The 14,451-nt window shown below is 39.8% G+C and overlaps 1 protein-coding gene across 1 annotated transcript; it reads right to left on the bottom strand.

Moving 5' to 3' along the window:
* Positions 1-287: 287 nt before the first annotated feature.
* On the bottom strand, positions 288-1,415 carry LOC114255717. The gene is made up of 2 exons (XM_036288441.1): positions 957-1,415; positions 288-908 (listed from the first exon to the last, which is right to left on the bottom strand). The coding sequence occupies exons 1-2, from the start codon at positions 1,413-1,415 to the stop codon at positions 288-290; spliced, it is 1,080 nt and encodes a 359-aa protein (XP_036144334.1).
* Positions 1,416-14,451: the final 13,036 nt, after the last annotated feature.

Raw genomic sequence — 14,451 nt, 5'->3', positions numbered from 1 at the left:
GTTCTAAATTAAATAAATTTATTTTCTGTTTAAATTAGTTTTTGGTTACTTTATATTTCAGAATACCTATTTTAATCTTGTACTGTAATCTCCCTATTACAATATACATAAAACACAAAATTATTATTTAGTTTTGATGGCTTAATTTATTTCGACATATTATATTATACTTATTATATTTTATTATACTTATAATAATAATAATAATGGTGACGGGGGCGGTCCTCCTGCGAAGCCCACTTTGGCACTCAGACCGAGTCCATTGTGCCTCCCCGTTATCAGCTGCCCTAGCGGGGCCCCGCTTGCTTCCAAAAGCGGAGCAAATCCCCCACAGGCAGCTGCCTCACCTGGTTCGGTTTCAGAAAACCTGAGCCCAGCAGGCGTGTTCTTGGTCCGACCAATGCTGGGCAGTTCCCAAGAATGTGGAGGCTAGTTTCCTCCTCTTCACCGCATAACCTACAGCTGGGCGTATCACTACGACCCAGTTTGTGCAAATGGTAGTTGAGGTCACCATGGCCCGTGAGCAGCTGTGTCGCGAGCCTGGCGTCCCCTCTGCCCAAAGATCTTATGCTCCTGGCCAGGTTCCTGCTAAGGCATTCCCCCAGCATGACCCTAGCCTGTCTGCATTTGCTCTCTGTCTCTTCCTTCCAGTATTCAAGATGCTGGTCCCGGAGCCAGCTCCTGATCCTCCCCCTGCCTAAGCAGAAGGAGATCCCAACAGCCGGCTCAGGTCCCAACAGCCTTGTTTCGGCCGCCTCCTTAGCAAGCAGGTCCGCCATTTCGTTGCCCTTGATCCCTGCGTGCCCAGGGACCCATATTAGGCCAACATCATTCTTCTCCGCCAACTCGTCCAGTACGCACTTGCAGTCCCGGACCAGTCGCGAGTTAATCCTTAGACCCTCAAGCGCCTTAAGCGCCGCCTAACTGTCCGAGCAAATCCGGATGCGCCTTCCCACCCTATCAGACTCTAATAGGTTCTGGGCACATCTCATGATGGCTAACACCTCCGCCTGGAAAACCGTAGCGTGCTCGCCAAGCAGAACGACGATTCCTGCCCGGTCGCGCTGGCAGTAAAGACCAGCTTCAGAGCCCGCACTCGTTCTGGAGCCGTCTGTGAACCAGACCTCCCCGTCCCAAGGAACCGGTTCCTTAGAGCCGTTCCACTCCCAGCGCCCGGGAAAGCTTATTCTGTACCCTCTTTCGAAGGTACGAATCACTGGCCTCCTATCCTGTCCAATTGCAAAAATGGTGCCCGATAGGATTCCTTTAGGAAATCTTGTGTGGAGGGCTCCTGCCTTCCACCTTGATTCACACCTTAGGCGATAGGCCGCCGTCGCCGCAGCCGCCACTACCACCCGATTGAGGGGCTCGACGCCAAGCAGCACCCCCATCGCCGCCACCGGCGTGGTCCGCATGGCCCCCAGAGCCCCTCTTAAAACTAGAGCCCTGACGTGCTCCAACGTTAACTTAGCGGTCTTTCCCAGCACCCTTAGCTACCATACGACAGACGCGTAAAGCAGCCTAGGTCTGAGTATCGCCGTGTATATCCAGTGGACCATTTTCGGTTTGAGACCCCAGGTCTGCCCGAATGTCCTTCTGCATATCCAGAAGTAGGAGCACACACTCCTACAGCGGTTCTCGAGATGTTCCTTCCATGCCAGCCTCCTATCTAGGATCACTCCCAGATATTTAGTCGATACGGTTGGAACCAATCTCGTTCCCCCAAGGACTGGCCCCTCCACCGGGCCTACCTTGTACCTGCGAGTGAAGATTACGAGCCCGGTCTGCAGTGGATTCACCGCCAGACCAGTCTCGCCACACCACTCCTCAATCACCTCTAAGGCTCTTTGCGTGAGCTCCAGAAGCGTCTCCAAAAAGGGTCTTCGTATCAGGATAGCCAGATCATCCGCATATCCTAACGTAAAGAAGCTCCTTTCGTTCAGCGTCCTGAGCAGTCTGTCCGCCACCAGACACCACAATAGTGGAGAGAGAACTCCTCCTTGCGGGCAGCCTCTCTTCACCCATCCACTGACCTTCACTGTTCCCAATGAGGCCGTTACCTGCCGCCCGAGCATGCCTCTGATCCAATCCACGATTCTTTCCGGCACGCCCCTGCGAGAAACTTCCTCACACACCACCTCGTGCGGTGTGTTGTTGAAGGCTCCTTTTATATCTAGAAAGGTGCCAACTACGAAGCCCTTCCTCTCCAATTGCTTCTCGATAAACGATACAGCGGAGTGAAGTGCCGATTCTGTGGAATATCCCGTGCGATACGCGTGCTGATTCGCGTGCAGCGGGTGCTGCAGTAGAACCACGTCGCGTATGTAGACATCCACCAGCCTTTCCAGCGTCTTGAGAAGAAAATGATGTCAGGCTGATTGGACAAAAATTCTTGGCGGAGCTGTAACCCGTTCTTCCCGCTTTGGGAATGAACACAACTCTTGCCTGCCTCCAAGCACTAGGTGTATAGCCCAGTGCCAAACAAGCCCTTAGCGTCCGCGTGAGCGGCCCGGTGATTTGCTCCAGCCCTTCCTGAAGAAGGGCCGGGAAGACCCGGTCCGGCCCAGCCGACTTAAAGGGCTTGAAACCTCTTACGGCCCATTTGACCTTGTCAGGCCCAACGATTTTTGCCGCAAGAGACCAGTCTTCTCCTCGTACCCTACAGAGACTTGAATTTCCCTGGTGGACATCTCCCTCTGGGCCTCCGCGGAAGCCCGGAAAGTTCGACTCTAGCAGGTGTTTTAGGCATCGCTCTCCAGACGCCATCGTCCCATCGTCGAGCCGAATGGCTTCCAGAGCCGCGTCTTGATCTCTGGCTAAAATTCTGCTGAGCCTAGCGGCTTCAGGTATCCCCTCTACCGACTCGCAGAACCTCCTCCAGCTCTCCTTTTTCGCCCTTATTACAGAGTCTTTATAGGCCTTCTGAGCCCTTCGGTGAAGGTCCCAGTCAGCCTGGCGGCCCGTATTCCTGGCCCTGTTCCAGGCACGACGTGCAGCACTCCTGAGCTCCTGCAGCTTGGGGTTCCACCAGGAAACTTCCTTCGTGTTTCTCACTGTCCTTTCTGGACAGTTGTTCTCAAAGCTGCCAACGAGAACCCTTTGCAGGTGTTCGACGCACAGCTCGATCTCTTGCGGGGTCCCATGTCTTTTGGGAAACTCCCTGAGACCGACAGCCAGGTCTCGAAATGAGTCCCAGTCCGTCCTCCTTGGATCCCTCACTGTTCTCACCTTCGCTTGCACCTTGGCCAGTCTGAAGGTGATCTGTCTGTGGTCCGACAATGAGGGCTCGTCAGAGACCCTCTAGCCGGTCACCTCCTGCACTACCTGTCTTGAACAGATGGTTAGGTCTAGAACCTCCCTCCTCACCGCAGTGACAAAGGTAGGCTCTCTGTTTCTGTTAAGAATCTCTAGGTCTGTAGACACCAGAAATTTCAACAGCTTCTCTCCTCTCCTGTTGGTGTTCGTGCTTCCCCACACCGTATGGTGCGCGTTCGCATCGCACCCCAGTATGAGGGGAAGTCGCTCCTTCTGGCAGAACTCCACCAGTCGTACCACCCGGTCCGATGGCAGTGGATCGCCCTCCTCATGTGGGAAGTAGCCCGACGCCACTACCATCCTCATCTTGATTCTGGTCCCGCTGGCGTCCTCAATCACAACTGCTACCAAGTCCCTGGAACAGAAATCTGGTAATAGCTGGCTCTCCAGCCCTTTAACGGCCACACAGGCCCTGGGCCGGTCCTCGTGTGGTGGCCTAAACAGCCTACCGCACCCCGCCAGACCCCTAATACAGCCTCGGACCAGCCAAGGTTCTTGTATTAGTGATATGGCTGTGTGCACCCCAGCTTGGCGCCTGGCAAGAACAGCCGAGGCTCCTTTGCTGTGATGCAAGTTGATTTGGGTGAAGCCCACCCCGGTCAAGCCCACTATGAAGACAGGACCTTTGGATCGGGCTCCTTCCTACCCTTTCCCGCCCCCTCTTGAGATGGACCGGTCACTTTAAAAGTGACCCGGTCCATCCCAAGATGGGGCCTAAAGTCCAGCGCCTTAAGCCTATTGACGCTGAACTGGGGAATGCCGAGAATGAGGTTTCTACCTTCGCAGGTAGCCCCCACATTCTCAGCATAAACGCGCCAGCCCGAGGTGACGATCCCCGGATTCTGCCGCTCCAGCAGCCCCAGGACCGCAGCCGCGCCCACGGGAGGACCCACACCGCAGCCCTGTACTGCTTTTGCAGCACCTTCAGTCCCGTCACCCTGAGCTTGGCGCCCTCCCACGGCACGATGCCCCCGATCCGGCTTTCGAACCATTTCAAGGACTCCGCGTCTGCGCATCTCACCACCGCAGCCCCCCCCCCCCCCTCAGAGTGGTGCTGTCGAATCTGGGCAGGGTACCCTCTCGGATCCCCTGGATCTCCTTGAAGACCGCACCCCTCAGCTGCGCCAACCGCTCAGCCGTCATTGCAGCATCAGGGTACCCCTCCTCGACAATCACCCTCGTCAGAGGGTCCGCGGCGTCCACGTAAGCATGGGTCCCCTGGACCCTCTGCTTCTTCTTCGCTCCTTCCGCCGATTGTGGGGTCCCATCGGGGTCCTTCCGGCGTTTATTGCCGGAGTTTCCCCGAGGCCCCCCAACCGGCGTCTGGAGGATAACCCAGGACGAGGAAGAAGAGGTCCCCGGAACGGCCGGCTAAGGCCCAATCCCAGTCCCAGCCTGAGCCTGGGCCTGAGCCCCCCCCCTCCGCTCCCGAGCCCTCCTCCTCTTTGCGGCTCCGGAGAGTTTCTTTTTGCAAAGATCCTCTTCCTTTGCCGGTTTGTCTGTTGCAACTTCGGTGCCTCCCGTGCCCCCAGGGGCCCGCTCGGCACTCAAAACCACTCCTCCCCTCCGCGGTCCCGGTGCTTCCCGTGCCCCTAGGGGTCCGTTCGGCTCCCGATCCCGCTTCTTCCACCCTTCCGGAGTCCTCGATCGAAGCCTCCATCGGAGTGTCTTCAGTGAGTTTAAGTTTGTTAATGATTTGATCCTCCATTTTGTTCCCACGAGCAGCTAGGGAAACATACGGTCCACCCACGCAGAGCCTCGCATGCGTGGGTAAGGCTAAATACTCTGGGGTTTCGCCTGGTTCCCCAGAGGCATCGTTCAAGACACTGCCTCCCCAGTGCCACGCAGCCCTCGTCACGATAGCTTCCAACTTAGCTTGGGTCAAGTTGGTCCGCGGTATCGGCTTTCCCCACCCCTGGGCAGGGTTTTACTTCCGCCGGGGCAGGTTATAACCGTTACTACCCGGACGGTCCGCTCCGGCACGCGGGGGTTTAGGCCCGGACCGGGGTTTCCCATCCGGGCGTCCTCCTATCCGCCACCCGGAGACGCGCCCGCTAGGCACTCAACCCACGGATTATATTATACTTATACATATTATATTATATTTCGACATATTATATATATCAAGTGAAAACAGACAATAACAGATGATATAACTATTATAGAAAGACAGTTCCATTAATTATGAAGTCAACAAGAATATAATTCCAAAGTTTTTAAACAAAATTCGAAGTTTTTCTGACACTGGCGGATTCTAGGGGGAGAGGTTTGGGGTTAACCTCCTTATTTTATTCCAGTTTATTTTTCTTATTCTGACGCTACAAAAAGAAATTATATTATTTGTTCATGTTATTTCTTTAGATAATTGAAAAGAGAAGAGAATCTATCGTCTTAACTCTTTCCCGACCATCATGGATATTTCGTGTCCAATCTTTTTTTTGTTTATTAAAATGATTCAAGATATTTGATTGATATATAGATAGTTATTTGCATCTCTATTTTTATTAATGTTAATGATCATTGATTATACACACATAATATTCGTATGTTTATACCTGTTGCACCGAATTATTCTCTGAATGATTTCTTTTCTTTAGAGTACGAGCGACATTTATAATTGTTGCCAATGGTAAATGTCCATCTATCTTTGAAAGATCCTTTATGTTTTGTACAATAAAACATGGTGGATCAACTGTAGAAAAATATATTGTAAAGTTGTTATAAAAATATAATATCATTTTATGTATAGAAATAAAAACAAATTTAAATTTATATCTTATCGATAATAAAAAACAGTTTAAGTGTTACGCATTTGGTAATTCCCTTCTATATAAATAATAAAAGAAAAAATGAATAAACAATAATGTTATTGTTATTGTTGTTGTTGTTGTTAAAAACTTTAGAGAATTAAAAAAAATAGATTATTATTTTTACATTATCACAGAAATTATAAAAAATCGACATATAAGATGACTTTCAGTAGTGGGTAAGATGACAAAAAAAGTCAAATTAGGTTAAAAATGTACTTTTTATAAATAAAAAAATTTATAATATTACACTATATTACTTTTGTATTGTAACGCAGTTTTAAAGCCTTTAATGAGTTCAACGACGGTTCATCATTGGTTATTAGCTTTGAGAAATTAACAATTCGTTATCTTACCCATTTTATTGTTATTGTTATTGTTGTGACACTTTGTCATCTTACTCCTTTACCCCCTAATTTTATAATAAATATTTATTTTATTATAAAGTGATGACTAATTTTATTATCATGCTTACATAAACTATTTTTATCATAAAAATTGAATTTTGAAATAAAGTAAATTTTAGTATTAGTAAATGTAAATGTAAATGTAATTATTAGTAAATGTAAATTATCTGTAATTTGTATTGCACCAATTATTTTAAGTTTGTCACCTTTTCTTAAATCAAGGTCACGATAATTTTTTTCATTAAAATTTATTATGTGAATTTCTAATTTAAATTTGCCATCAGTTAACGATCCGCAACCGATTATTTTGTTTAATTTATTGTTGTAAACTTTTGCGAAGTTCGTCTTGATATAACCCTCTAAGACTATGAAGTAGATATTTAAAGTGTAAATAAACATAACATTATACATAAAAAATTGTTAAATTTATTTACATACAGTTAAAAAGAGACGGTTTTTTTAAATAAAACACCAAAGTTATTATAACAAAAAAATGATTTTTAAGGATTGTAAAATAATAATAAAAATGATATTTGAATCATGTTATTTTTTTTTGTTAATACTATTTAATTAGTTAATAATGTTAAAAAAAAGATTTATCTTTATGTTATACATCTTATAAGTCTAAACTTATTATAGTATAAATGCATTATTATGGCATAAATAAATTATTATGTAATAAATTGATAATCTTGCAAAACTTACTAACACGTGTTCACGTGTTTAAAACATCGGAAAACTGAATATGTTCTGGTTCTATATCAGATAGACTTAATAATTTATATTTTCCTAAATTTGACACGATCGTATTGGAACGAATTTGTAGTTCGTAAGGAACATTACCGTTATTAAATTGATTAGATTTAGGTGGACGAGCTTGTACGCCGTCCAAATGAATAATCTATTATAAAATAATTTCTTTTAATAATTTATTAATTTAATAATTACGTGACATGTAATATATGTATGTATGTATGATAAGTATATACGCATGTATGTATGTATGTATGTATGTATGTATGTATGTATGTATGTATGTATGTATGTACGTATGTATGTATGTATGTATGTATGTACGTATGTATGTATGTACGTATGTATGTATGTACGTATGTATGTATGTACGTATGTATGTATGTACGTATGTATGTATGTACGTATGTATGTATGTACGTATGTATGTACGTACGTACGTACGTACATATATCTTTATACCTTAAAGTAAATATATTTTTGAAATATTTATTTTTTAATTAAATAATTTTATTTTTTATTTAAATAATTTTATTTTTAGTTTTAGTATCGTATTACTTTAAATCATAATGCTGTATTAAACAAATTTATTATTTCTGTAGTAAAGCTATTATATTATTTTACTAATAGGAAAAAACTTATATAATTACATTTTCAAGTAAAAATTGATATTTTAACCCAATTTGTATGAAAATTAGATCTAAAAGTTATTAATTAATTTGAAATTTATTATCTTAAAGTCTTATTATTTTAACGATTTTTTAAACAGTTATTTAGTGGTGATTGTGACTCTAATTTTTATTTATGTCATGTTAAAATAAGTTTTTTTAAACTACTGAATAAAATTCAATATGTTAGTGAATTACAAGTAGTAGAAAAAAATTAATAATTTTTATAAATCATATGCATTGTGACGTGACGCGCCAGGTCGCGCTCGTCACAAGGGCGTAAGTCCGACCGAGGGGGCTCCTCCTCGCCGAGACGAGGGGGACGCGACTTTGTTTACGTTTATTTATTTCTTTTCTAGTTTCCGCGTTACCGTATCAGATTAATTAGAGTATTTAGGACTAAGGCACCGAGTGAGGGCTAAATTTTGTTGTACCACGAACGGAGGAGGAGCAGCCATCGGGGGAAAAGCATCGCGAGAAGTCGACAGTAGGCGAGGTGCCGCAAAGAGTTTCCCCGCCGAGCCGTGCGTCGAGCCCGGCTGTTACCGCCCTGAGCCGCAAGGATATCACCGCCGTAAGGATACCGTGGCAAAAATGATACCGCATAGCAACAGGAAAGATTCGTGAGAGGAATCACGCCGAGGGCACGCCACCGGGCTGCAAACCGGGGGAGCGACCGTCTAGCTGTCAACCACCTGCCACGTAGATCGGTTTGGCCACGGCATGGCCAGCCGGGCCGACCGAAAATGGCAGAGCAACAGCACCCGCATCGGCGGAAGTCGTCACGCGCGGACCACGAGGCGGTTGGAGCGGCGATGCGGCGCAGCATGGGATCGAGGCGTGCGGATCGACCGAAAATCGAAGCACGCGCATGCGCGGCGGCTCGAGCCGGCCGGCGCGGGACCGGGGCTCCTCACTGTTTGGCACGCCGTGACTGCGTACACTTGTAGAGGACGAGCCCCAGATACCGCCATCGTTACCGAAGACTTCAGGGACCAGGACTCCGTTCATTCTTGTAAGGCCAGCACTCGGCAGCCATCGGTTAAGTAAGATTCGGAAAAGGCGGTCAACCCTCGTGCGGGACCGGATACCGGATACCGTGTCCGCTGGTGATTGCGGTGATCCGAACCCGATACAGTTAGTGATATTGTTGTGTAACGTAACTCGAAGTAAAGAGTAAAGTTTGGTGGCCGCACAAGGGCTCGGACCGACCGGCCCCGAAGAGTTGATACCGCGAGTACGTTCCTCTCGGACTACGCCGGAGCCGACAGTCATAGGATTAGAATCATTGTTACCGCGACTTGTTTCCGCCATTATTGACTTTGTCTTTGTGCGAGCGGAGAGCCTCGCCGGCCTCCCGCCGCGTATTATCAATTCTGTCTTTCCACTTTTTTTTGTGTCCAAAATTCGTTTCCGTCTCTATCACAGTAAAATCCAGGAATTAAGCGTGTGCAGACGCATTGAGTAAGCTCCTTGCAGCATTGTTACCGTTCTCAATCAGTAAAGAAATATAAAATATTCTTTTATTGTTTAATAAGTGAGTACCGAATTATTATACGACCTGTCTCGATCCGACATCTCCACGCCTTCCGTCTCAAAAAGAACCACGCCATTCTATCGTCTCGAGAGAAAGAGCTACCGGCACTTGTAACGCTTCCTAGTTGGTTACCGTATTATAGTTGATTATTGTGTGGCGCGAGAAATCGCGCCTGGCGCCCAATAATTTAGCGTATTGGGAAGTTACCATTCTTGCAAGCTACCGCTATCGTATCGAGGGTAACCTCGATCGATTGGGGGATACCGTATACAAGATACCGCTATCGTGTCGAGAGCAATCTCGCCCGATAATTGGGGGATACCGTCTATGAGTTACGGTTCTCGCTTCGAGAGCAAGTCTCGAGCGAGTGGGGGATACCGTATGCAAGCTGCTGATACCGTATCGAGAGCATTCTCGAGAAATATTGAGACTACCGTTCTAATAGACTATCGCATCTAACTGGAAGAGCGTTACTCGTTTCCGCATATATAGAGATTTCCGTTTAATTGGGCGTAGCCCCCTCGGATCTGGCGTTCCCGAGGGACAGCGACGTTGCAGCATTTAATTGTGCGTCCATATTATTAAATATAAATATCATTTTTATATAAATATGAAGCAAAAAGAACATGAAGTGCATATTAGTGAGACACTTACGTAATTCAATTTTATATGATATTCAATTCGATCGATATCATCGTTCCACGTGATTATTTGAACTCGTTTTCCACTTCCATTGTTTAAAAAAAATTTAAAAATTTTATACTGCTGCTTATCTCCTACATATCGAGGAGCTTCTATATTGTCAACATAACCTACTATCTCACTATAAAATTAATAAAGTAATTAAGAATATTTAAGTTACAGTTGCAGTTACAGTTTGTGTTATAGAAAATATTTTTTACATGACATTGAAGTACATTTTATAAATATATTTCGAGATAAGTCTCATAATTGAACAAAAGTTAAGAAATGCTTTATTCAAAATTATGTCGAGAAAAGAGAGAAAACGTAATTTAATTATTCTTTTATATCAACACTATAATTTATTTTATCAATGAGATCCGATCTTCCATTTTACATTAAATTTTTTACATTATTATATTCTTTTTGATTAGAACATATTTAGAATTATTTTTTCTCAATAAAAATATAAAAGAATTAAAATGTAAACATTTACAAAAGTAAATAGTATTTCTCAGATAAAACTTTAAAAATGCAAACAAAAAATCTGTAAATAGATGTAAATAAAATTTATAATATAAAATTATATAATGTAGATTATTTAGATATAAAATAAATTAATTGAATATAATAATACAGAATATACACAATAAAACTCAGATATTTTGAAATAATTTAAAATAAAAGCAAATATACATACATATTTCTATATATTTTTGTAAAAAACAACTAAAAATTCTTTACAAAATATCAAATTTCTATATAAACAACTTTAATAATATAAAAATTATCAAGTTAATATTCCACTTTTATTTCAAGTGCGTTGTAGCATGTTATTAGTTATGATATATTAATGATAGCCGTACTGGTTGTACAAAACTTTCATATTTGGTATGAAATGAACAGTGTGGAATAAATTATAATTTTAATAAAAATATCTCTAGAAAAAGATAATCAAATCAAGGGAACTAATTACAATATTGCAATATACTTGGCTTGGAAGACTAGCTCAACATTTTTTGAGTTACAGTGCTTATATAGAATTTGGAATTTTTTTGTGAGAAACTTTTTTAGCTGTATACTTTATAATAAAAATACCTAAAAATATGTATGTGTATTTGTTTTTATTTTGTATTAATTTAAAATATACCGTAGGATTATCGTGTACACTTTGTATAAATGTGGATGTACTATTGGAATTTTTCAAAATGTGAAAGATTTTATAAAATATTGAATATCATAATGACAAGAAAATTAGTGATGGAATATATAAAATTTATATAATTATATATTATAATAAAATTACACACACACATATATACACATGTATATATATTACACAATTATATATTTTTTTTTATATATGAAGAAAATGTTTAGAAGTACACTTACATAGTTGAATCAAAGAATTGAATATTATCAAGAACGTCATTAGATGTTAAGACATCCATTCCATTTAAATTTTCAAACTCATAAAAAGGATCCAATACACTGTAATACGTATTTTTAGAAAATAATATATATATTATCTTTATATAATTAAGTAATTAAACATATTTAATAGTTACATAGTTAGTGTAACAAAATGTATTTTTGATTTAAACAATTGACACACACACACACACATACACACACATACATATATATATATATACATATATATATATATATATATATATATATATATATAGTTAGAAAGAGGAAAGGAAGGGGAGAGAGAGTTTAATTTTTTAGAAAATGTTATAAAAAATGTTATAAATTATACGTACGCATTTGAATTAGAAGCCTGATTTTTATCAATTACGTTTTCAGATGTTGAAATGTTCATTTTGTTTAAATTATTAAATTCATCATCAGAATCCGTTTCACTCTCGTATTTATTATTATAAGTATTGTTTGCCATTTCTGTGTATAGTGACTCTGGTCTCTTTTCTTATATGCTGTTCTGCAAACTTTTTAAATAGAATTTTATTATATATTTTATTATATATTTATTATATATTTTTATATAAAAAATTATATTTTTAAGATGTAATTATTGTAGGTCAAATAATATGACAACGTAAATTAGAATAATGCTCAATATATATAATTACAACTTCATAAAATTGTAATTAAAAATATACTGACAAATAGGAAATAAAAAAGATAGAAAGGACATGGACTAAACAAAAAACTAAATGAGAGAAATTTAGATGGATACAGAGAGAGAGAGAGAGAGGGGGGGGAGAGAGAGAGAGAGAGAGAGGGAGAGAGAGAGAGAGAGAGGGAGAGAGAATGATATAAAATATGAGAGAGTAAATTATAAATTTTAAGTTATTTTTGTTTACTTTTTGTATAAAATTCCTTAATTTTATGGTATTTTTTATGCCTTTTATGCCTTTTTTTTTAAGCTTTTTCTTTTTCCCTTCTTCGTGTGTTTTTATTGAAAAACAATTTTAATTTGTTCTTCATTTATTCGTATTTTTATTTACTTAACAACGATTGAAATGAATACTAATTATTTGAAGTTGAAATCAAATGCATTTCTATCGATCTATCTCGAAGACGTAATCCGTAATATGCAAGTTATATACAGGATGATTTTAATTATAACAAATTAGCAAAAGTGATATGTATATTTCAATAAAATATAAAATTTAATTATAAAGAATTAAAAAAGTAACAGTACAATATAAAGAAGTTCTTTTCAAATAAAAAAATGTTTAATGTAAAAACTTGGCGTGGCTAGACCAAATAAAGAAAACAATGTAAACGAGTTATAAGTAATAATAAATTTATTCTGAACATTATTTTTATCATATTTGGAGGTCAAGTAGTATCAAGTTTTTTACTTTATATAAATTTTTTTAAATAAAAATTTATTAATTTTGTACTGTATTGTTACCTCTTTGATTCTTAATGATTAAATTTTTTAATCTATTAAAATAAATGGATACTACTTAGGTTAAAATAGGAAGAACATTGAATGGGAATACGAAGATACGTACTACCCTTTTTTTATTTTTCAAAATTAGTTATACAATATTTATGTTTTGAAGAAATGTAACATATTCTTTTTTTAATTGACATAATTTAAAGATTTTTCATTTTTTTAAGCCCATCACACATGAAATGCATAGTATAAGGCTACGGTCCACTTGACACTACAAACGTTTCGAAGCATTTTTTGATTGATCAATTCATAAAATTCTTTGTTTTGATTGATCAATCAAATGCTTCGAAGCATTTGTAGCGTCAAGTGGATCACAACCTCAGCATAATATAAGATCGCTAAACCAATAAGCAGCATAAAGTCGCCATATTAATTTACATAAGATGATCATTGGTCCATCAATCTTATGCTATGCTTATGCTATACTATGCATTTTATGTACGATAACTCTTACGTTTATAACTTACGTTTATTATAAGCGCGACGCTGAGCGCATACGGATGTTGCTCCTACGCGGTTTCTCTTTTGTATGAATAAAGTTACAGCGGCTACCTGGTAAAAATTTTTTGATATAAAAGATTGTATAAATCTATAAAATTATATCAAATTATTTCAAATTATATAATATTATATAAAAATATCAAAACATCCCAGGTAGCAAGATGTCGTCTAATTGACATCATTTTTTAGTCATTTTATGATGAAGCAGACGTCACTAATTGACGTCTTAATGACATTAAAATGACGGTTTAATGTCACAGACCATTGACGTCACAATAAAGACGACATTTTAACGTCATGTTTATGACTATCCCAGGTAGTAAAAGTTGCCGTTATTTTGACGTTTTAGAAAATATTTCGGGTATATGTTCTACATATGCAGTACTTGCATTGTGAAAATATTGAAATAACATAATTATAATCAAAAAAAAAATTTACGTTGTTTCTCAACAAGCATCGTTACCCACCATACCATGGTCACATCTGGGATTGCCTAACTTCCGCGGTCACCTATCCAATTCTGAACCGCCGTCGACGTTGCTTGACTTCGAAGACCGTACGCAACATAGCACTTCGTGATGATCCCTAAACACTTGATCCTCATGAATACATATATATTTGTTATAGATCAGTTCAATAGATGTTAGAAACATGAAACTTGTAGTTAACTAATATTTTTATAAATAAATATAAATTACAGTTTTTTTCCTGATTTTTACATATGCGAAATAACATATGGAATAACTTATAAAAATTTTTGCTCTGTTCTTTTAATAAAGCTAAATTATACTCTAGACAGCACGCAATATTTATAAAATATTTATAAAATATCAATTAACTGACGTTA

This window comes from Monomorium pharaonis, chromosome 6 (genome assembly GCF_013373865.1).
Source record: "Monomorium pharaonis isolate MP-MQ-018 chromosome 6, ASM1337386v2, whole genome shotgun sequence".
NCBI lineage: Eukaryota > Metazoa > Arthropoda > Insecta > Hymenoptera > Formicidae > Monomorium > Monomorium pharaonis.
The sequence above is the reverse complement of the archived record's forward strand: the minus strand, read 5'-3'. Positions and strand labels throughout refer to the sequence as shown.

Bases quoted from the DNA above. Each gene is read 5' to 3' on its own strand.
- LOC114255717 (XM_036288441.1), bottom strand. From the start codon at position 1,415: ATGCGGACCACGCCGGTGGCGGCGATGGGGGTGCTGCTTGGCGTCGAG. The intron at 909-956 runs GTGGGAAGGCGC...GCGGCGCTTAAG, and splicing joins ACCTATTAGAGTCTGATAGG to GCGCTTGAGGGTCTAAGGAT.